Source organism: Myxine glutinosa, chromosome 1, assembly GCF_964187855.1.
Source record: "Myxine glutinosa chromosome 1, kmMyxGlut1.1, whole genome shotgun sequence".
NCBI lineage: Eukaryota > Metazoa > Chordata > Myxini > Myxiniformes > Myxinidae > Myxine > Myxine glutinosa.
This window is the reverse complement of record NC_136261.1, coordinates 247,757,583-247,779,743: the sequence shown is the minus strand read 5'-3', so window position 1 is coordinate 247,779,743 and position 22,161 is coordinate 247,757,583. Positions and strand designations below refer to the sequence as shown.

General features: G+C 47.2%; 1 protein-coding gene across 1 annotated transcript in view; it reads left to right on the top strand.

Annotated features, from left to right (window-relative positions):
* L3HYPDH (trans-L-3-hydroxyproline dehydratase) overlaps positions 1–22,161 on the top strand; it is a 154,766-nt gene that overhangs the window by 101,623 nt on the left and 30,982 nt on the right. Inside the window, exon 3 of the mRNA XM_068129997.2 lies at positions 14,034–14,156. Within this exon, the coding sequence (XP_067986098.1) occupies positions 14,034–14,156 (123 nt within the window). The remainder of the gene's footprint in view (positions 1–14,033; positions 14,157–22,161) is intronic.

The window sequence follows — 22,161 nt, the reverse complement described above, 5'->3', positions numbered from 1 at the left end:
AAGAATGAACTGCTATCAAAAAATTGAGTGGTGGTCACTCCTCCTTGTAGCTGTAATGAGTTTTTCCATTTGTAGCCTGAATATTAACGGAGGATGTAGCTCTGTCCGTAAAGTTCAAGTAAGGGATTTTTTATTACAGAAGAAAGTTGACATTGCCCTCTTACAAGAGACCCATGCCAACGACTGCTGTGTCGCAGAGTGGTGTAGGCTCTTCCCCGGCCTGTCCTTTTTTAGTAACGGTGACTCCCGCAAAGGCGGTGTCGCAATAATTCTTAGCCCCTCCTTTTCGCCTTCATCGCTTAAATTCGACGAAATACACAAGGGATCCCTAGCATCCCTAGAATTCCACTACTGTGGAGAATTTTATACTATTTTTAATATTTATGCCCCAAGTACGCCTGTAGCTCGGCGAGGGTTTTTTAATGACCTTGGGACACACCTAACGTCCCTCGACAGCCAAAACGCCCGAAAAAACCAAGACAATCATGTTTGTATTGGTGGAGATTTTAATTGCACCCTCCAACCCCAACTAGACAGGAACAGTGCAGAGCCCCATCCTGCCTCCACAATCCCTCTCACCAAATTTTTAAAACAAATGAATTTGACAGATATATGGCGGGTACAGCACCCATCAATCAGGCAATACACATGGTGTCGATGCATTCAGGGTAATATTGTACTTGCTCACTTGGACAAGTTTTATATTAATCCTCCACTTGAACGCCTCGTTCTGTCATCCAAAATTTGCCCATCAGGATTCTCGGACCACAGCGCAACATTTCTCAAAATTTCTGCCCCCTGCCTGAAACACAAGAGTGCTTTTTGGAAATTTAATAACAACTTACTTGATGATAGTACCTTTAAGGACATTTTTCCGGAAATTTGGAATATTCTAGTTGCCTCCCAAGGGAATTTCTCAAACCTCAGACAATGGTGGGATAATGCCAAAACGCACATCAGACTGTTCTGCCAACAATATCGTGCGTATGGTGTTCAAGAGGAAAGAAAAACCACAACCTTACTTGAAGATGAAATCCTGGAATTACAGGAACAGCTTCAGGGAACTGCAAGTGTGAGCTACCAGGAAATGGGGCAACAAATGCATGGAAAAACGGCCTTACTGAATTCCATATCCGAAAGGCGAGCACAAAATGCTTTATTGCGCCTGAAGATGAGGTACATACACGACCTTGATGCTCCAACCAAATTCTTCTTCAGCCTTAAAAGGGGGGCCTCTTCGTCAATGATTACACGCTTGCTCCATGATGGGGAACTCCTTTATGAAGATGGCAGAATCAGGGAATGTGCCCGGAAACATTTTAAACAACGGTTTATGCGGCATGACATTAACCAGGATGCAATATCGGAACTTGTTTCTAACCTTCCAACATTGGCGGAGGATCAGAAGCAGCAGTTGGAGGATCCTCTTAGGTTACCTGAGCTCACCGCTGCCTTGAAGGCCTTGGAACCTGATAAAGCCCCTGGACTGGATGGGCTGACTAGCGAATTTTTCCAGTTTTTTGGGGACGCCATTGGACCTCACCTACTGCGGGTATTGAATGAATGTTTAGAGGATGGACAACTGCCGTGGAGTTGCCGGAGAGCAGTCACCACCTTAATTCCTAAGAAAGCGGACACTCAACTTATAGAGAACTGGCGTCCTATTTCTGTTTTATGTACGGATTATAAAATTTTAGCCAAAGCCTTGTCTAATCGAATGAAACCTTTTATGAATGTACTAATAGGAGAACATCAATCCTTTTGTATTCCTGGACGTACTATTTTTAATAATATCTTTCTTATCCGTGATACCATTCGGTTTTGTAACAATTTTAATATAAATGTTGGTCTGTTTTTCATTGACCAAGGAAAAGCCTTTGACTGTATTAACCACATGTACCTTTTTAGAGTTTTAGAGAATTTTGGGTTTGGACCTATTTTTATCTCGTACGTTAAACTTTTGTATTGTAATATATCCAGTGTTCTTAAAATTAATCAAGTATTGTGTAGCCCCATTGCTGTACAACGGGGAGTACGGCAAGGTTGCCCGTTATCTGGACTTTTATACTCTCTTGCCATCGAACCTCTTCTGCTCCAATTACGTACGCACATTTCTGGCTTCACTGGATCAATTCTTACCACACCGCTAAAAGTCTCTGCTTATGCAGATGATGTCTGTATTTATATAAAAAATAGTGCTGACGTCACTGCGGTGGCTCAGGCTTGTTGTCAGGCTTGTTCAGGCCAGGTAAACTGGAAGAAGAGTGAAGCCCTTTGGATAGGACCTGGAGATTGCCCGCCAATTGTCCTACCAGGAGGAGTGAACTGGCAGAAAAGTGGGAAAAGTGGCATTAAATACCTCGGTATTTTCCTAGGAGACAACACCTTTGAGTAGCAGAACTGGGTGGGATTACCGGACAAGGTAATGGCAAAACTGGCCCGCTGGAAAGGACTTCTTTCTCAACTTTCGTACCGTGGAAGAACTCTCGTCATTAACAATCTTGTCGCCTCTATGCTATGGCATAAGATGATATGCCTACAAACGCCCGGGCGCCTTCTTATTACACTGCAAAAGAGCATTGTCGACTTTTTCTGGAGCGGGAAACACTGGCTCCAACCCCCCGTGGCATACTTACCACTCACTGAAGGTGGCCAAGGTCTTATTGATATCCGCAGCCGGATTATGGTCTTCCGGCTTCATATCGTGCGCCAACTTGTATATGGAGATGAAGCCCTACTCTGGAGGCCTCTGGCTAACTGCATATTGCAGCTTACATGCAAGCTGGGTTATGACCGAGAACTTTTCTTGATGAACCCTCATCAAATCGATTCATCCTTGCTGCCCACCTTTTACCAAGGGGTGATGAACACCTGGCAAGCCCTGTCCTTTTCCCGTGAAATGGCAACATACAACATGGAAATGTTGTTGAATGAGCCCCTATGCTACAATCCCTTCCTGGAAAACAGCTTGAATAATAGGGGACTCGTTCAACGTTTTGTTGATGCCAAGCTGCTGCGAATGAAAGACCTCATGGCAGAGTCTGGGAGCTGCTGGCTGAGTGCTGCCGCTATGGCACAAAAAACCGGAATAAAATCTGTCAGGATCATCTCTCGGTTTCTTCAAGGGATATCCACAACGTATCGTAATACCTGCGAGGAACTTGGCCCTTCCCCTGAGGAAACAGCGGGTGACTTCCCCAAACTCCTAGTCTTCAGCCCGCCACTTAATCTGTCCCCAGGCCTGAACAGCCCTGATGATACTGCATTATCCCTTCCCGCCTTTCCAAAGAAAACTTTGTACAACGCGTACGTTAAAATTTTATACGCAAAAACATTTTCTGAGCACCTGAGGCTTCGATGGCGGGATGTTTTACCCCCAATACCACCCAATTGCCCCAATTGGCGAAGTTTTTATCTCTTGCCTACTCCAAAGTATGTTGGAGATATTCAATGGAAACTTGTACACTGGATTTTACCTTATAATGTTTTACTGAACCGGTTCTCTACTGCTAACTCTAATCTATGCCCTTTCTGTGCATCCATTGAAACCCTACCGCATATATACCTTGAGTGTGAACGATTGCAACCTCTTTTTACATTCCTTCAGGAACGCTTTGTGAAGCTTGGTTCCCTCTTCAATCACAATGTTTTTATTTATGGTGTTTTAGGACCGTCTTCCCTTAGAAATGTGGTTTTAATGAATTTTTTAATTGGCCAGGCCAAGTTTGCAATTTACAAATCCAGGAAGAAAAAAATGGGAAACGCTTCTGACTCGTCATATGATGTACTGCTCACCCTTAAGGCTCTTGTAAATGCAAGACTAAAGCTAGAGTACCGGTTTTTTAAAATGAACAAGAATTTAACATGTTTTAAAGAAAAGTGGGTTTTTAATGATGCCATATGCACACTTGATGATGATGATTTGATAATAACTTTTCCTTGAGACCATTCTTTTGTGTTTTGTTTTCTTTGTGACTGAACATAACTGATTTTTTGTACTCTTGTAATAAAAGGAAGAAACAGTCAGTCTCTCCCTCTCTATCGTCGGTGCGTTGGGTGCGGTGTCATGGCGTCTGCTCGTGTTTTGGCCTTGTAGCTCCGTCCTCGTGGTTTGTATCTTTACCCTCCCCTTACCTCTTCTCACCTTTGTGCCGTCTTTTGTGTATCCCCTTCCACGTTATCATCCCTCCCCCCCCCCCCCCCTCTTGAGAGTGAGAAAGTGAGAGAGTACATGTGGTGAGACCGGTAAAGGTTCCCCCTTCGGGTGGTTCCCTTTTCGGTTTTTTTCGCATTGTGTTACAAATCATAATACCTTTTTCCGTTTCTTTTTTCGTAAATATTTTTATTTTTCGTTTGTTTCCTGGAGCTTTTTGGCTTCATTAACCCTTTATACATTTATCCTTTGTTTAAATGTGTAAACGATGGCGGATAGCTCTCGTTACACGTCTCTTGAAGCGCTAACCCGGAAGCACGGGTTGGTTTGCTCACCTCTTTCGGGAATCTACGTCGAGGCCATTATCCTTGCGGTCGGAGAGATAATCGGTTTGGATAATGTAAAAGCGGCTTCTCGCATGAATAAACGCGTGGTAATCTTTGTTTCCACAGTGCCCACTGCCCATGGTTGCTCAAATAGTCGAGCACGGGCTTTTCTTTGCTCCCGACGTGTTTGTTCAGGTATGTCCACTCGACACGCCGGCAGTTTAGGTTTCTCTCTCTAACGCTCCTCCGTTCCTTAAGAACAAAGACCTGGTTACTGAACTAAACAAACTTGGTTCTGTCGTCTCTTCAGTTTCTATGGTTCCTGTACGAGGGAAAAATAACCGTTTAAAACACGTCATGTCCTTTCGTCGTTTTGTTTACATTGTAGCGACCCATGGGTCCCCCAAAGCTCGAGACCAGCAACATAATCTCCTTGCCCAAGCCGGTGACGTAACCGGCGGACAAACCGCGGCGCCGAGGTTATAATTGCTTGCACCTGTCGGTCACATGACCACCAAAGCGTGCCTCGCCTGAGAGGCGTGGCTTTGGTTCTGACGTATGCTTTTTGGTTTGGATTCTATGTATGCGAACCCGATAAACGGGTTTTCAGAGTTCCCGAGTTGATTATACAATAAACATCTTCTCGGACGAGTTTGTGTCTTGTCCGTCACTTCGTCCATCTCAAGCTGGAGCGCTGCTCCTTCACTGGTGACCCCGAGTTTACGACACGCGATGGACACGGCAGTGTCCCTCAAACTGCCCACTTTCTGGGAAGCACATGCCGCCGTCTCGTTCGCTCAGGCGGACTCCCAGTTCGCCCTGCGTGGCATTACGGAGGTTCGCCCGCCGCCCGCTGCCTGAGCCTCCTCCAGAGCCCGCCCGCTGACGGCAAGTACGACGCCATCAAGGCACTTCTTCTGGGTGCTTTCGCCCTCTCCCCAGCTGAATGCGCACGACGCCTGCTCGACCTTCCTGAGCTCGGCGATACGCGCCCGTCTGAACGTATGGACTACATGCTCGCGTTGCTCGACGAGCACCCCTCGGATTTCCTTTTCCGAGAGCTTTTTCTCCGCCAGCTCCCGGCCCAGGTTCGGGTCGCCCTGGCAAGCACGACCATCGCGAACCGCCGCGACCTCGACAGGGAGGCCGACAAGATCGATTCGGCAAGCCAGCTCGTCGGGGTGGCTGCCGGGAGCCCACCCGCCACCCAGTCGGCGCCTGCGGCACAGTTTCCCGCCCACCCGCCCGACGCCCGCGACGCAGCTTCCTTCCCGGAGGCCGCCGGGCCGGCGCGACTGGCAGCGGCGACGCCGCGTCGCCCGGTCCCGACGCGTCGACCGGAGCCCCCGCCAGACCCGGCCTGGTGTTATTTCCACGCCAGGTTCAGGCGGCGGGCCCGATCATGTCAACCCCCGTGTACGTTCGGCAAGTCGGGAAACGGTCGGGCCGGCGCTCACTACCAGCCATGAGCGCCGGCCGTTCCGGAAACCTGCTATTCATCGCGGACCAAGCGTCGGGGCGGCGTTTTCTCTGCGACACCGGCGCTCAGCTGAGCGTCATTCCCGCTTCGGCGGAGGACAGGCGGGCCGCCATTTGCGGCCCCTCCTTAATCGCGGCCAACGGCTCCGCCATCCGCACCTTCGGCCCACGCACCGTCGCCCTCCACTTCGGCAGCCAGCTCTTTCACTGGGAGTTCGTGCCGGCGGACGTCCCCATGGCTTTGCTCCGTGCCGATTTCCTTTGCGCCCATGGGCTGCTGGTCGACGTTAAACGTCGGCGTCTCGTCAACGCCTAAACTTTCAGCTCGCTGGCGTGTGCCTTGAGCCGTTCCGCGCCCACCGAGCTTTCCTGCGTCCTCCCGTTGGCAGACGACTTCGCGCGTCTCCTCATGGAGTTCCCGGCCCTCACGCGACCGACGTTTTCGGCCGTCGCGGTGCGTCATGGCATCGAGCATCATATTCCCACTACGGGCCCGCTGGTGTACGCCCGAGCTCGCCGTCTCGACCCAGCCAAACTCGCCGTCGCCACGGCCGGGTTCGCCGCGCTGGAGCGCCTCGGCATCGTGCGGCGCTCCGACAGCGCCTGGGCCTCGCCGCTGCACATCGTCCCGAAGCCGGGGGGCGGATGGCGGCCATGCGGCAACTACCGCCGCCTCAACGACGCCACTACCCCTGACAGGTACCCCGTCCCGCACATCCAGGATTTTCCGCCCGGTTGGCGGGGCGGACCATTTTTTCAAAAGTGGACCTGATTCGGGGGTACCACCAGGTGCCCGTCCGCCCGGCCGACATCCCGAAGACGGCCGCTATTACACCTTTCGGCCTCTTCGAATTCCTCCGGATGCCCTTCGGCCTCAAAAACGCGGCACAGGCGTTCCAGTGCCTGATGGATGGCGTGCTGCGCAACTTGCCGTTCCTCTTTACCTACCTGGACGACATCCTCGTCACCAGCACGTCCAGAGCCGAGCACCTCCTCCACCTCAGGACGCTGTTCGGCCGCCTCAGCGAGCACGGCCTGATCGTCAACCCGGCCAAATGTTACTTTGGTGCGGCGACGATCGACTTTTTGGGCCACCGCATCACCCGGAACGGCACCGTGCCGCTACCGGCCAAAGTCGAGGCCATCGCCGCTTTCCCGCGCCCCCGCTCCGTCAAGGCGCTGCAGGAGTTCCTCGGGATGGTGAACTTTTATCACCGCTTCGTGCCCCGAGCTGCGCAACTCATGTGGCCCTTGTACACCGCCCTCCGCGGCCAGCCGGCGAAGCGCGACGTCGTCTGGTCCATGGACATGGACGCTGCTTTCACCGGCGCGAAACGGGCCCTCGCCAACGCCACGCTGCTGGCCCACCCGGTACCCCATGCTCCCATCGCCCTCACCACGGACGCCTCCGACTACGCCGTGGGCGCGGGTCATGAACAATGGGTAAACGGGTCCTGGCAGCCGCTCGCGTTCTTCAGCCGGCAACTCCTGCCCAACGAGTTGAAGTACAGCACTTTCGACCACGAGCTCCTCGGGCTGTACCTGGCCGTCCGCCATTTTCGCCACCTCCTGGAGGGCCGCCCGTTCACGGCCTTTGTCGACCACAAGCCATTGATTTTCACCATGGCCAAGGTCACGGAGCCCTGGTCGGCCCGCCAGCAGCGCCACCTCTCCGCCGTGTCGGAATACACCACAGACATCCGGCACGTCGCCGGAAAGGACAACGCCATGGCCGACTGCCTTTCTCGAGCCGGCGCCAACGCCGTCCACCTCGGCGTCGATTTCGCCCTGATGGCGATGGACCAGGCCACCGACAGCACGGTGCAGGCGCTCCGGGTGGCGGACACGGGCCTCCGCTTGGCTGACGTCCCCTTCGCGGACACGGTCCTGCTTTGTGACGTCTCCCAAGGCCGACCTCGCCCCATTGTGCCGATCACCTGGCGGCGTCGCATTTTTGCTTCGCTCCACGGCCTCTCTCACCCGGGCCGGAAGGCGTCCCAGAGGCTGGTGTCGGCACGTTTCGTCTGGCACGGGTTGCGACGGGACGTCCGCGACTGGGCCAACGCCTGCACACCCTGCCAGCGGGCCAAGGTCCACCGTCACACCCAGGCTCCGCTGGCTCCTTTCACCGTGCCCGAGTGACGTTTCGACCACGTCCACGTGGACCTGGTGGGTCCCCTGCCCCCATCGCAGGGGTTCACCCACCTGCTTACCATGGTGGACAGGACCACCAGGTGGCCGGAGGCCGTGCCCCTCACCTCCATCACCACCGCCGACGTGGCCCAGGCGTTCATCGCCACCTGGGTCGCGCGTTTCGGCACACCGGCAGACATCTCGTCGGACCGCGGCCCACAGTTCACATCTGAACTGTGGGGCGCGGTCGTCCGCACGTTGGGCGTTACCCTGCACCGCACCACGGCCTACCACCCCCAGGCCAACAGGTTGTGCAAGCGGTTCCACCGCTCCATGAAGGCCGCACTCATGGCCGGCCTCCAGGACGACGGCTGGGCCGACCGGCTCCCGTGGGTCCTTTTGGGCCTCCGCACGGCTCCAAAGGAGGACCTCCAGGCGTCCACCGCCGAGCTGGTGTACGGCCAGGCCCTCCGCGTCCCGGGCGAGTTCGTGCCCGACGCCACCAGCCCCTGGTCCGCCGCGTGCCAGCGCACGGACTTCCAGGAGGCCGCCCAACGTTTCGCCCCCGTGCCCACGTCCCGCCATGGCGACCCCCAATCCTACGTCCCCCCAGCACTCCACACGGCGGAGTACGTCTTTGTGCGCCACGACGCACACCGGGGGCCGCTCCGGCCACCATACGACGGACCCTTCCGGGTCCTACGACGGGACAACAAGTCCTTCGTCGTCAGCATCGACGGCCGGGCGGACCGGATTTCGGTGGACCGCCTCAAGCCGGCCCACATGGACGTCGGCCAGCCGCCACGGCTGGCTCTCCCACCGCGGCGCGGCCGCCCCCCGTCCACTGCACCCCCCGCCCGGCCACCCGCCACCACACCAGACCCCCCCCCCCCCCCCCCCCCGCGACCAGCCAGGGGTCGTTTTGGTCGGGTCATCTGGACCCCCCTCAGTTTGACCTTTCTGGACCAAGTCGATTCTGGGGGGGCATGCGTAGCGACCCATGGGTCCCCCAAAGCTCGAGACCAGCAACATAATCTCCTTGCCGAAGCCGGTGACGTAACCGGCGGACAAACCGCGGCGCTGAGGTTATAATTGCTTGCACCTGTCGGTCACATGACCACCAAAGCGTGCCTCGCCTGAGAGGCGTGGCTTTGGTTCTGACATATGCTTTTTGGTTTGGTTTATATGTATGCGAACCCGAAAAACGGGTTTTCAGAGTTCCCGAGTTGATTATACAATAAACATCTTCTCGGACGAGTTTGTGTCTTGTCCGTCACTTCGTCCGTCTCAAGCAGGAGCGCTGCTCCTTCAACATGATCTTACCGCGGGATGTAACCTCTTTAAATGCGGTGTTGCCCTTCAAGGTCGAAGGTCACACTTATCGGGTCTTTGTCTCCACAGAGTCTCCAGTTTGTTTTGAGTGTGGTCAATATGGTCATTTAAAAGACTCGTGCCCAAAAATGTCCACAGATAGAGTCACTATCCTGAATGGTGATGAACAGCAGGGCTCTACTGAGATCGTTGTCGACGATGTAAAGAATATGGGTGGTGCTGACACAAACCCCATTGTAGACAAAGAGAGAACCAGGAAAAGAACCCTCTCACCTTCTAGCGACCTCAACGAGCCTGAATTGATAATAAGGCGTCAATATTGGCGATAATAAGGTGATAATAAGGTTTAATCTTGGCGTCATCTTTGACCAAACCCTTTCCTTCGACAAATACACTAAACAGATCACAAAGTCAGCCTTCTTTCACCTGAAAAACATTGCCCGTCTCCGCTCATCCCTCTCCTCCACGGCTGCAGAAACCCTCATCCACGCCTTCATCACCTCCTGTCTGGACTACTGCAATAGCCTCCTCTATGGTTCACCCTCAAAAATCACCAATAAACTCCAATACATTCAGAACTCTGCTGCCCGTCTACTCACCCATTCCCGGACCCGTGACCACATCACCCCCGTCCTTTACAAGCTTCACTGGCTCCCCATCCCCCAGAGAATCCAGTACAAAATCCTCCTCTTGACATACAAAGCCCTCCATAACCTGGCCCCATCCTACCTGGCTGACCTCCTCTCCAGACACACTCCCACCCGCAACCTCCGCTCTGCTGGTACCAACCTCCTGACCCCCTCCATCCGGACCAAATTCAGATCCTGGGGGGACAGGGCCTTCTCCATCGCTGCTCCCACCCTCTGAAACTCACTACCTCACACCATCAGAGACTCCTCCTCACTCACCACATTCAAAACATCACTAAAGACCTACCTGTTCAACACTGCATTCAACATTCAACCCACAGCATTTAACCCCTGACTATCTCTTCTCCTTCTTCCTCCTTTTGCTTTAAATATTTCCCTATTGATTCTTGTCTTTTTGCAATTGTTGTTTTCATGTATTGTTATGCATTATGTTTTCCACTCTGTCAAAGCGCCTTTGGGCTTCTGGAAAAGCGCTATACAAAATAAATGAATTATTATTATTATTATTAATAAGGTCTTGGCCGGTCCTCCAACCTACGCTCAAGTTGTTAGTGAAGGTGACGATGGAGCGCAACCTCCTCCTCAGCAGTTGCCTCCAGTTGAGGAAATTCCTCAACCCCCTCTGCCTTCAGAATCTTTTGAGGGTAATGTGATAAGTGTTGAAAATTTATGTGTTGGCCAGACAGCACCTGAGTCTCTCTGGTGTTCTGAGGGTAAACCTCCATGTGAGGTTGAGCCTCCATGTGTGTCCCTTGCTGAAGCTTTTGTTGATTGTGCCACCCCTCCCTCTGTGGGGAGTGGTGAGTGTGAAGGAACTAGTGATGTGTCTGTGATCGAATCCTCCATTGAGGCAGCTGAGCCTTGTCAAGCTCATGGTCAGCAGGGTGATAGTGCTGAAGTCTCAGATTGCCGCGTTGATGAGCCCGTTGCTTCGGCAATGGACTCTCAATGCAATGATAGTGACTCTGATGGGGGTTCTTCCGTTGCTTCACTGAGTGATGGTGAGGCCGACTTCTCATCGGAGCATGTCTCTGGAGGCTCTGTCCCTCCTGCTGAAATCATGGATTTCCTACAAAAAACCTACCGTAAAAGGCGCGTGAAAATTTGCGATTTCTTCGTTGACATTCACGCCTTCATTATTGGGGCTCAGGAAGTTGCACAACAATCTGCGGAACCTTCATATTTCTGATCAATCACTGAAAAGACTGAAGAGGTACCTTGTCACAGCAAGGAAAGAATTGAACCTGTAATGGCTGTGTTGCTGCCTATGTTTCTATGAACATAGCAAGCTTGAACATTAATGGTGGGTGCAGTCAGCTGCGTAGGTCCCAAACTGTGCAATTAGCCAGGAGGGAAAAGATTGATGTACTTTTATTGCAAGAAACTCGTGCCACTGCAGACTGCATGGCTGATTGGCAGCAACAGCTGATTGGCACTTGGTTTTTTAGTAATACAGATTCTGTGAGTGCGGGTATTGCTTTTTTGCCAGTACACGTTTGTCTGTCCCTCCCCCCCCCCCCCCCCTATATTGAAGGAAATCGTACCAGGGTATCTAGCCTCTGTAGAGCTTGAATACAATCAGCAACGATTTATGTTTGTTAACGTCTATGCTCCAAGCGATAGCACAGACAGAGGAACTTTTTTTAATCAGTCCTTTAATTTCCTGAGACACCTCTCTTCTGATACGTTGTTGTGCTTGGGGGGTGACTTTAACTGTACTTTAAACCCAACTTTAGATAGGAACAGTGCAGAGCCACATCCAGCTTCAAGTAGGCCTCTTTCCAGTATAATTTCGCGACATGACCTCAACGATGTATGGCGGCAACAACACCCAAACCTGCAGCAATTTAGCTGGTGTTGGGTTTTACTAAATCATCTTTCACTTGCTCGTCTTGATAAATTTTATATTCCTAACTCTGCTGTCAATCTTGTGACATATACGGCTATTGTCCCTTCTGGTTTCTCTGATCATTCTATGGTAAAACTGTGCTTTTCTTTTCCTCGTTTCAAACGCCACACCTTGCATCGGTCTTTTAACACCTCACTTCTGAGCGCTCCTTTCTTTAAATCATCCTTTGTGGTTTTTTGGGACAAGGTTGTGTATTTCCAACATCGTTTCCTAAATCTCTGTCAGTGGTGGGACTATGCTAAAGCGCAGATCCGTGTTTTCTGTCAGCAATACAAAACCAATTGCTCTCAAAGTAAACAATTATGTATTGATGCCTTGAAACAAGAAATTCTACGATTGCAGGAAGGTACTGAGACAAGTGCATGAAGCCTAATAATAATAATAATACATTTATTTTATATAGCGCTTTTCAAGAAGCCCAAAGACGCTTTGACAGAGTACAAAAAACAAGTGCAAAAAGACAAAAATCAATAGGTAAATAATAATCAAAGCAAAAGGAAGGAGAAGGAGAAGAGATAGTCAGGGGTTAAATGCTGTGGGTTGAATGTTAAATGCAGTGTTGAACAGGTGGGTCTTGAGTGATGTTTTGAATGTGGTGAGTGAGGAGGAGTCTCTGATGGTGTGAGGTAGTGAGTTCCAGAGGGTGGGACCAGCGATGGAGAAGGCCCTGTCCCCCCAGGATCTGAATTTGGTCCGGATGGGGGGGGGTCAGGAGGTTGGTACCAACAGAGCGGAGGTTGTGGGTGGGAGTGTGTCTGGAGAGGAGGTCAGCCAGGTAGGATGGGGCCAGGTTATGGAGGGCTTTGTAGGTCAAGAGGAGGATTTTGTACTGGATTCTCTGGGGGATGGGGAGCCAGTGAAGCTTGTAAAGGACAGGGGTGATGTGGTCACGGGTCCGGGAATGGGTGAGTAGACGGGCAGCGGGGTTCTGAATGTATCAAGGAAGATTGTATAGTGCCAAGAGTCCAAGCTGGAGGAGGTGGGGTGACTGTTTGGGCCTTTCAAATCGCTTTTCAAATGGTTTCTGGTCACCATTACAGAAATATTCAATCGCAGGTGAGATCTATTTCATTTATTACGAGATTATCGATATGTTATCATATGTGAGAAACAACTCTTAAAATTGGCCATGGGTAGACACCAGTCAAGTTGTAGAGACATTTCAAGGAAGATCAAAGGAAATTGGTTGCATCTGAGCTCAGTTTAGAGTGTCGTAGCAAAGGGGTTGAAAACTTATTGACTCAAGATATTTCAGCTTTTCATTTAGAATTATTTTGTAAAAAGTTTCTAAAAAAAAAAATTATACATTGACATTATGGGGTATTATGTGTAGATTAGTAACAAGAAATCTCAATTTAATCCATAAAAAAATTCAGACTGTAACACAAAAAAATGTGAAAAAAGTCAAGGGGTGTGAATACTTTCTGAAGGCACTGTATCATCAAATGTGAATGATCAAATCAAAATGTAATCAAAAATGAATCAAAGTGAATTTTTTTTTAACAATGATCATATAATGAAGTGTAACGATTCTCAGGTTTTGAGATCCCCAGCAATTTAATGATTTGCACATCTCTTGAGAAGTATAATAATGATTCTTGGCGTTTGAAATTGTATTCTTGTTGCATTTTAAAATAATGCTAACAATGGATGCACAACTTGGCCCCGCATCGCAACCGCATGGGCAAGCGTGAACCCTTGTTATTTAATTATTTATATAAATATATAAGCAACTCAATGTTGTGTGTTGGTAGTGGAGATGATAAGAAGGCGATTTGTGTTCTTCGTGTGAAGCAAGATGAAACCACAGTGTCCTCGGGTAGAGGATACCTGGACAACATGACCTTTGATATTATATTAATGTGCAGCATTATTTGAGCCACATATGGTTTGAGGATCAGAAATATCGACCTGATACTCATAATATATAAGAGGAACCAAAACTTCCTCTTCACATTGCAAATGGACAAGCACACTTGGATATAGTATCAACTGAAGAGCATTTTACATGATTATATACTAAATGGAAATGGTTGTTGCATTGTGCACAGGTCAAATTGAGTCATCCAGATAACGAGGACTTGGCGTTTTTGTATGGTACTATTCTTACCGATGGGAATGATGACTTCACTGAGATACCTACTGCCAACATCTGCGTGTTTGCTGATGCTCAGGTAAGCCACAACTACTCGCATTGACCTCAGTTCCAAACACTGCTCACACATCAGGCACCAAACACTGCTCACACAGAAGGGAGAAACCTGTTGTCTTGAATTCCAAATTTCTCTGAGTGTTCATGTGAAAGTATAATTTTAAGTGCACCATTGCAGTTAGCTCCAAAGCCAATCACACACTGGACCGATTCACCTGAGTGAATGTCGAGCAATTGGCATCCATGTCGCTTGGTATCACATCACGATCAGGTTCATTCTGTATGTGACCCACCTGTGGATACCGTCTTTCGATTGAACATCACCCAGTAGAATATGCATCACCCAGAGTCACAATATGCATCAGACAATTTACGTGAGACAACCACTCCAAAAAGAAGAATGTTTAAAACCTGGTATTAAAAATAAAATAAAATAAATGTCACTTTGTGTGAAATTCACCTGAAAAACGCTTGGGATTTCCAGCAAATTATTGTATTGAGAACATTATGTGAATGTATTAATCTCACTTGAATCGTTGCCCAGAGTTCACATTGTTCCAGGATGTTCCCAGATTAATGGACGAAATCATCGGAGCAATTCGAGAGACAGGATAGGGGTTAGGGTTGATACAGCTAGGGTTGGTATCAGAGGGGGTCGGGGATCACGTGGGAATGACTCGTGAGAATGACTCGTTTTGACAAGGAGGGTTAGGGTTCAACGGTTAAAAATCAAGGGGACTAGGACCTAGAGAAAAGTGAAAATAATAGGAAAACAAACAAGAATTGACAGAAGGACATGATATAAATAAACTAAAGAAACTTTAAAAAGTGATACAAATAATAATGAAATAAGAATAAAAACATAATATAATCATAAAATAGTGCGTAAATTTGAAATAACAAAAACTAGAATAAAAACACTAACACAAACGAGCAAGAAGATAGGAATAAAAGAGGAAAAGGAGGACAGGATTATATACTAAAAGGAAAAGTAAAGGAGAGTGAAAAAGGAGAGGTGAGAAAGATAAAACAAGATTGCAAGTCCTCATCAATGACAGGTTCCTTAAAAAGTCACTGCACATTAAAATGGGATGTGTAATTGTGTAGGTTTTACATTTAAATAAGTAAATACATATGCAGGTAGTGGAGATGGTAAAGTGTATAATATGAAGAAATAAATAATTCAAGGGTATTGCACCTATCCAATAGTATCATGATAAAAGGTATAAAAATAAATAGATAATTCCAGGTGGTTAGTCGTGGTGATGGTAAAATGTATATTGTTACGGATCCGTCACTTCCGCCTTTGTTGTTATAATATACTTGAAGGATTTTTAGTTTCAGGTAATATTGTTGTTAAGATTTTTGTGTGAAATGGAGATGACTTTAGTAAAAGGTAAAAAATAAATGTTTCTGGAGGAAAAAAAAAAACGCGGCAAAGAAGCCGGAAGAAGAGAGAGGAGGAGCTTTGGAGAGGACAGGAGACCGCCATGAGAGAGATACAGCAGTGAGTCGCATCAAGGCTGCGAGCGGACTTTTTTGATATTGGTCGCGAATGAGTTGAGGCTTCCCGGGGGGAGGGACTGCCCATGACATCGTCCTATATTGCGATTGCAATTAAACCTGCATCTCAGGTTTTATTACCAAGCATGAGTTATTGTTGGAGAAAAAGCAAGAACCTCCATTACAGGCCTATACGCCATTTTGTCCTCGAAAAGACTGTCCGCTTGGTGCATCTTGTTTTGACATTAGGATTCCCATATCGACATCATCGTGTGGATTGCTGTTGGTTTCCATATTGGTTCAATTCCCATATCGACCTACCACCTCGTAACTCCTCGTCTGCCGCCGTGCCAATACCTGCCTGTTCTCGTCGTTCTGCACGGCTTCAACCAGCGTGGGGATTTGTGCACGGACTTTGAGGAATGTTACATTCCACTCACGTTTGTCGTATCGTGAGTTTATTGCTTGGAGAGAATTGGGAAATGATGGTACCATCATATGTATTGTTCATTTGATGCAAGTGGTGCCGGCTTGGAATCCTAGGATCCTGGGTTTGAATCCCGGTCGATCGCTGAATTAATGCCAGGGGGGTTGACTCAGCCTGTCATCCTTCCGAGGTTGGCAAATTGAGTACCAGTTCACTGGTAATTCCCTGTGTGTCGCAAGAGGTGACTAACAGGGTTGGCGGTAGGAAGGGCATCCGGCCATAAAACATTGCTTCAAAAAAGGGACCACGGTGCCTGAAAAAGGCCAACCCCTGCTCTGCGGGGGGAAATGGCATCTAAAGGTGGTTCATTTGATTCAAGTGATATTTTCATTGTACTTTCTTTAAGAGTGTTATTATTGTGTATGTGAGAGTTCTTAATGCAATTACTTGTTTTGTTCTACAATGGCATTGGTGTGGTTTTACCATGGTTTATGAGAACACTCAAAATAACAAATCTTTCTGCCGCGTTCCCTCTCGAGACTCTGAGGTGCACCAAACCAAACCCGGGTTTGGGGAGGCACACGTAACAATATGGATTTTTTTTCAAGATCTTATGTAGGTTACTAGGTTGTAGAATGGTAAAAGGTATATAAATACACAAGATAATTCAAAATGGTATGTCAGTAGCAGTGATGATGAAGTGTATATAATTAAATAAATAATTCAAATGTGGGTGTTGTTGGTGGTGGATATGGTAATGCAGATACAAATTGAAAAATATATGCATAATCCAAGGTGGTCTGCAGGTAGTGGTGATGGTAAAGTGTATATAAATAAAGAATATAATTCAAGGTGTTCTGCAGGTAGTGAAGAAAGTAAAGTGTATGCATATGATATAAATAAAAAATTCAAGTTGGTAGGTAGGTTGTACAATGGTAAAAGGCATATAAATAAATAAATAATTAAAGGTGGTATGTCAGTAACAGTGATGGTAAAGTGTATGTATATAAATAAATAATTCAAAGTTGTATTTTGGTAATGGATATGGTAAAATGTATATAAATAAATAAATGAAGGTGGTATGTACATCGTAGAATGATAAAAGGTGTATAAATTAATACTCCTAAGTTGTGTGTTCCTCGTGGACATGGTAAAATGTATGTAAATAAATAATGGTTCATGAAAGCTTATACAACACTGTACTATTTTCCTGCAAAATAAAAAATTAAACTGCCAAAAATTTCAAATTGGCTCCGATCCCAAAATCATTTGGCGTGCCTCATGCCCAGGTATTATTGCATATAAGTGTCGAATAGTAAAGAAATACATCCAGTAATTTTTGAGTAGAGGTGGATGCATGTCTGGGCAGATGGACAGAGCCCAATATATAAACCCTCGGCTGGGCTGATTCTCCCATTGGAGGCTAATAAAAGGTGAAAACGGAGAGAGGGAAAGCATTGAAAAGTTGTAAGAGACGGGAAGTCTAAATGAATGAAAAGTGCTTGCTGATTCCGTGGGGAGCCAATGTGCCAAACCTAAAGATAAGGATTTGTTATTTGCGCTTGCACCTATCCATGGTGCTGAACTGGAGAAAATATAGGACACTGCCATGTGACCGAACGAATGTTGAGGAAGATTGAAGTGTCGAGCAACCAATTTGGAGATATCTGTGCAGTTGGTTTGCATGAGCAAAAATGTTCATAAGAGCGATATCGCCCAATCTTCACCACGTTTCACCGATATGGATCTTGGATAAAGTCCACCTGATTCCAAAGATCACATTCCCAAAGGAGAATTTGAAGTTGTCCATGACTGTAATACTGCTTATCGGTGCTGAGACTAAAGTGCACCTGCCATTGACGCTGTAACACCTGCCCTTAACGAAAGGGCAGGTGTTACAGTGACTCTGTGAACACTTACGCATGGGAGGTCAGAGGGTACTTGTCCTTTAACCAGGGAATTTCATACATTTCTGTCCCACTTGATGAGATGAAAAGCGGTCCTCACTCTCAAATGCTTCTTGTTTGCCGGAAAATTCTACAAGCAGACGAAAGGCGTAGCCATGGGCACCAAGTCTTTGTGGGGAGTGTAGGTCTCATTGAGAGACAAATTTTCGACCAGTTCCACAGTCCCACCGCAAAATTATTTGGCCGTTACCTAGACGACTGCGTAGCCTGGTGTTGGCTTAGCGCTTAGGGTGCTGGCTTGGGATCCTAGGATCCTAGGTTCGAACCCTGGTCGATTGCTGAATTAATGCCAGGTGGGTTGACTCAACCTGTCATCCTTCTGATGTCAGCAAATTGAGTACCAGTTCACTGGTAATTCCCTGTGTGTCACAAGAGGCAACCAACAGGGTTGGCGGCAGGAAGGGAATCCAACTGTAAACCATTGCTTCAAAAAAGGGGACCAAGGTGCCCGAAAAAGGCCAACCCCGGCTCTGCGGGGGAAAATGGCCTCTAAAGATGGTTTGTTACCTAGGCGACTGCATGTTGCCTCATCCTGCTACAGAGCGGATCTTAAACAGTTTATTGACATTGTCAATTCCTTCTACCCTGGCGTCAATTTCATGTGGGGGGTTTCAAGTACCGAGCTGTCGCCTACAAATTGACACAGCTATCATTGGTATTCTTCCTCCCATCCCATCGATGTCAGAAGTTCAATTGCACATTCTTCATTCCCCAGCCTCCATCGACTGTGCAGCGATGATTCTGACTTCAAATTAAAAATCCTATGACAGAGGGAAGTTCTTCACTGAGCATGCCTTTCCTACCTCGACTGTGGTTGGCGCACTGGGGAGTGCCCGCAACACCAACGGACAGACGGCTTTACAATCCCCTGTAAAAAACAAGCGAAGAAAGGATCCCGTTGACATTTTTCACACCATCTCATCAACCTTCAAGTCAAGAACATAATCCAGAGGAACTTCAATCTTTTACAGAATGACGCTGAAACTGCCATGATTTCCCCTCTCATCTCCTTAAAGATGGACAGGAATTTGTGAAATTCCCTGGTCAAAGCAAAGCCTTATCCACAGGATAAGCACGTTGGCTCCCCACAGAATCAACGAGCACTTTGCATTCATTTGACCTCCCGTCTCTTGCACCTTTTCAATCCTCCCCCCTCAATGTTTATCCCCTTTTATTTTACCTATCTTACCTCACCTCCTTTTTCTCTGCTCACTCTCCTTCACTTTTCCTCAATTCTCATTAACCTCTCCCCTCTCCTCAAAATCATTGTTTGTTTTTTCATTGTGTTTTTATTTTAATAGTTATTATTTTTTATTTACTACTTACATTTTTCCATACTTTTATTTTATTGCTGTTATTTATATTTTGATCACTTTTTAAAGTTGCTTCCGTTAATTTATCAAATATCCTCTTGTTTGTTTCCCCATTATTTTAACTTTTCTCCCAGTAACATTGATTTTTAACACCTGAACCTTACACCTCCCACTCTCTCTGATCCCCTCCCTCGCCCCACGTGCTCCACGACTCCACTCTGACGCACACACCTTTCACCGATTGCCCCTATTCCGTCTCTCTTTCGCTCCAATGAAGGGTTAACATTCGAAATGTCAGTGTCATTAATGGCCTTGAGTTTGAGCCCCTGTCATGCCGTTGAATTAACAGCAGGTTGGTGGACTCAGCTTGTCTTCCTTCCGAGGTCGGGAAAATGAGTACCATCTTACTGGGATGAATGAACCATTTGAGTATCTTGCGTCGGAGTGGCGACCCTTCCAGGATTGTGCCCAATAACCTCGAAACTGCCAGAGGCATCTGATGATGCAAAATAGTTGCTCTTATTCTTCATCCATCATTACTTCCACCACCAAAGGTGGATGGAGGTTCTTTTTCACTCCTGAGAACAGGATATCTGAAAAGGTTGTGGACGGACTTGGATGAAACTTGGTGGACAGGTTGGGGGTGTGACAATGATGAGTTGATTCGATTTTGGTGAAGATCCGGATCTGGGTACGAGAAAACAAATTTAATTTTCAAAGTGATTCTTCATAATTGAGAGATAGGGCCAAAAAACGATATATAGCATGATATTTCAAAAGGTTGTGGACGGATTTAGACAAACCCCTGACTGTTGAAAGTCGCAAGCTACCTAGTGGTTAAATAAATAATAAATAAATAAATTTCAAATAAACATTTAGGAGCCAACAGAAAAAATATTTTTAATAAGTTGTGTATCTTGTCCTGTAAGAACTTCTGAAAAATCGTGAGAAATGTTTCAGTAAATTATCCCTCAGAGCATCAGGAAAATTCGGCGTACGTTCAGAACGTTTGAAACGCAAACTGAACGAGTGCCCTCGACCCGCAATGTTCATTGTATTTTTAAAAACAATTTTCATTGCACATCAGAAAATATGGTAATTGACTTTGCAGAGGCTACGGCAGCGAAAATTTCCCAAAATCGTGAACAAGTCAAATTTCTCTGCAATCATAATCGGCAGGAGTCTTTTTATCCGGGAAAAAGACGAAATATGATACTGGAGGTTCAGGAATAGTCAGTCCCATGACAATACTTGCTTTGAACCAGCAGCCCACTTAAACATGCAAACATCCGGCACAAGCTGCCTCTACCTACTGTCAGATCACCCAGTCATTTCAGGGGGTTAGGCCTGCATCTCAGCATTACATATCTTTAGTAGAGTACAGAGAGCATTAAAATTGTTGGATACAGTCTTGTTTGTCCTCTTTACTTCAGGGATTTTTTTCTCAGTAGTCATTTAAGCACTGATAGCTCAAGCACAGATAGCTCAAACATTGTTACTCTGGTCTTGAAAGTATACCTTGTAGCCTGCATTTATCGAATTAACCACACTTCTTTTTCAAACTAAGTGATACCTCTTCTTTTTTTTTTTGTAAACAAGATCGAGGCTCGTGTAAGAGATAACGTTAATCACAAAAAAACAAACACACATAAAACATAAGATAAAAGGAGCGGGAGACAAGATAGGGGAAGAGAGGGAAGCACACAAGTACAACATTTGAGAGCAGGGACATCGGGAGATCTGTGGGAGGGAGAGGGCTTGGGGGGAGGAAGAACGGGAAGGGGGGTGGGAGGGGTTAGCTCTTGAGGAAAGAATACAAGCTATCTTTCTGAAGAGGTTCATCATCTTTTCACATGCAGCAAGTGGATGCTGGTTGTTGTTGTTGTTGTTGTTGTTGTTGTTGTTGTTGTATTGCCCCAGACAGTTCTCTCGAACAAGCAAATGGCATGGAGATAGTCAACTGATCTCGCAGGAGCGACCCAGAGATCCCCCACATCTGGGATGGTGTACCACAACCTTCACAAAGTCAGGGCCACGACAGAGTTGGAGAGAGAGAGAGAGACAAGAGGGAAAGGGCCGATCCAAGGGGACCGATCGGCACTCTAACCATGACCATGCTACCCTGACGAATCCAGGCAGCAGGGAAGAATGGGGAAGATTTGGACACCAACTTGTGTTGGGGGTTTGAAACACAAAAACACTCATCCACCACAACGTGGCATCCCAGACAGTTGTATGTGGATGCTGGTTTGCATAATTGCTGGGAGTGTGGCTGTGCTGGTGTTGCAGTGCCCCTTGTAGGTTCGAGCAGGAATTTGTCATTTAGGTCAGAGTGCCAGTGATAACTTCTTTTTTTTTGGAAAGTTGAAATATTTTTGTCACTGATCGAACAAAATATCCCATAATGTCAAAGTGGATTTTTTTTTTTTTTTAGAATGTTTTTACAAATTCATGAAAATTTGAGAAAAGAAGGCCTTGAAACAGTTGCAATGCTGGAGATGTTTAGCTGAGCTCTAATTTCCGGTGCTGTAAGACGTCTGTTGTGCATTCTGGTAACTCCGATTACTTGTCTTGTGATTCTTGGTCGAACAGAACATTTTCTCTTCACATTTTTACCAGTTTCGTTATGTCATTTAATGGCACAAGCAACTGCATTTACTGACACTTGTAATTCTTTTGCAATTTGTCTCAAGGATTGGCCTTCTTTTCTCAAAGTTACAATTGTCTGTCTATTTTCTGGCGTTAGCTGAACTTTGGCACCCATGTTCATGCAATCTGAAACACAAAAACACTCATTAGATTGTATGCCTGGCCTTT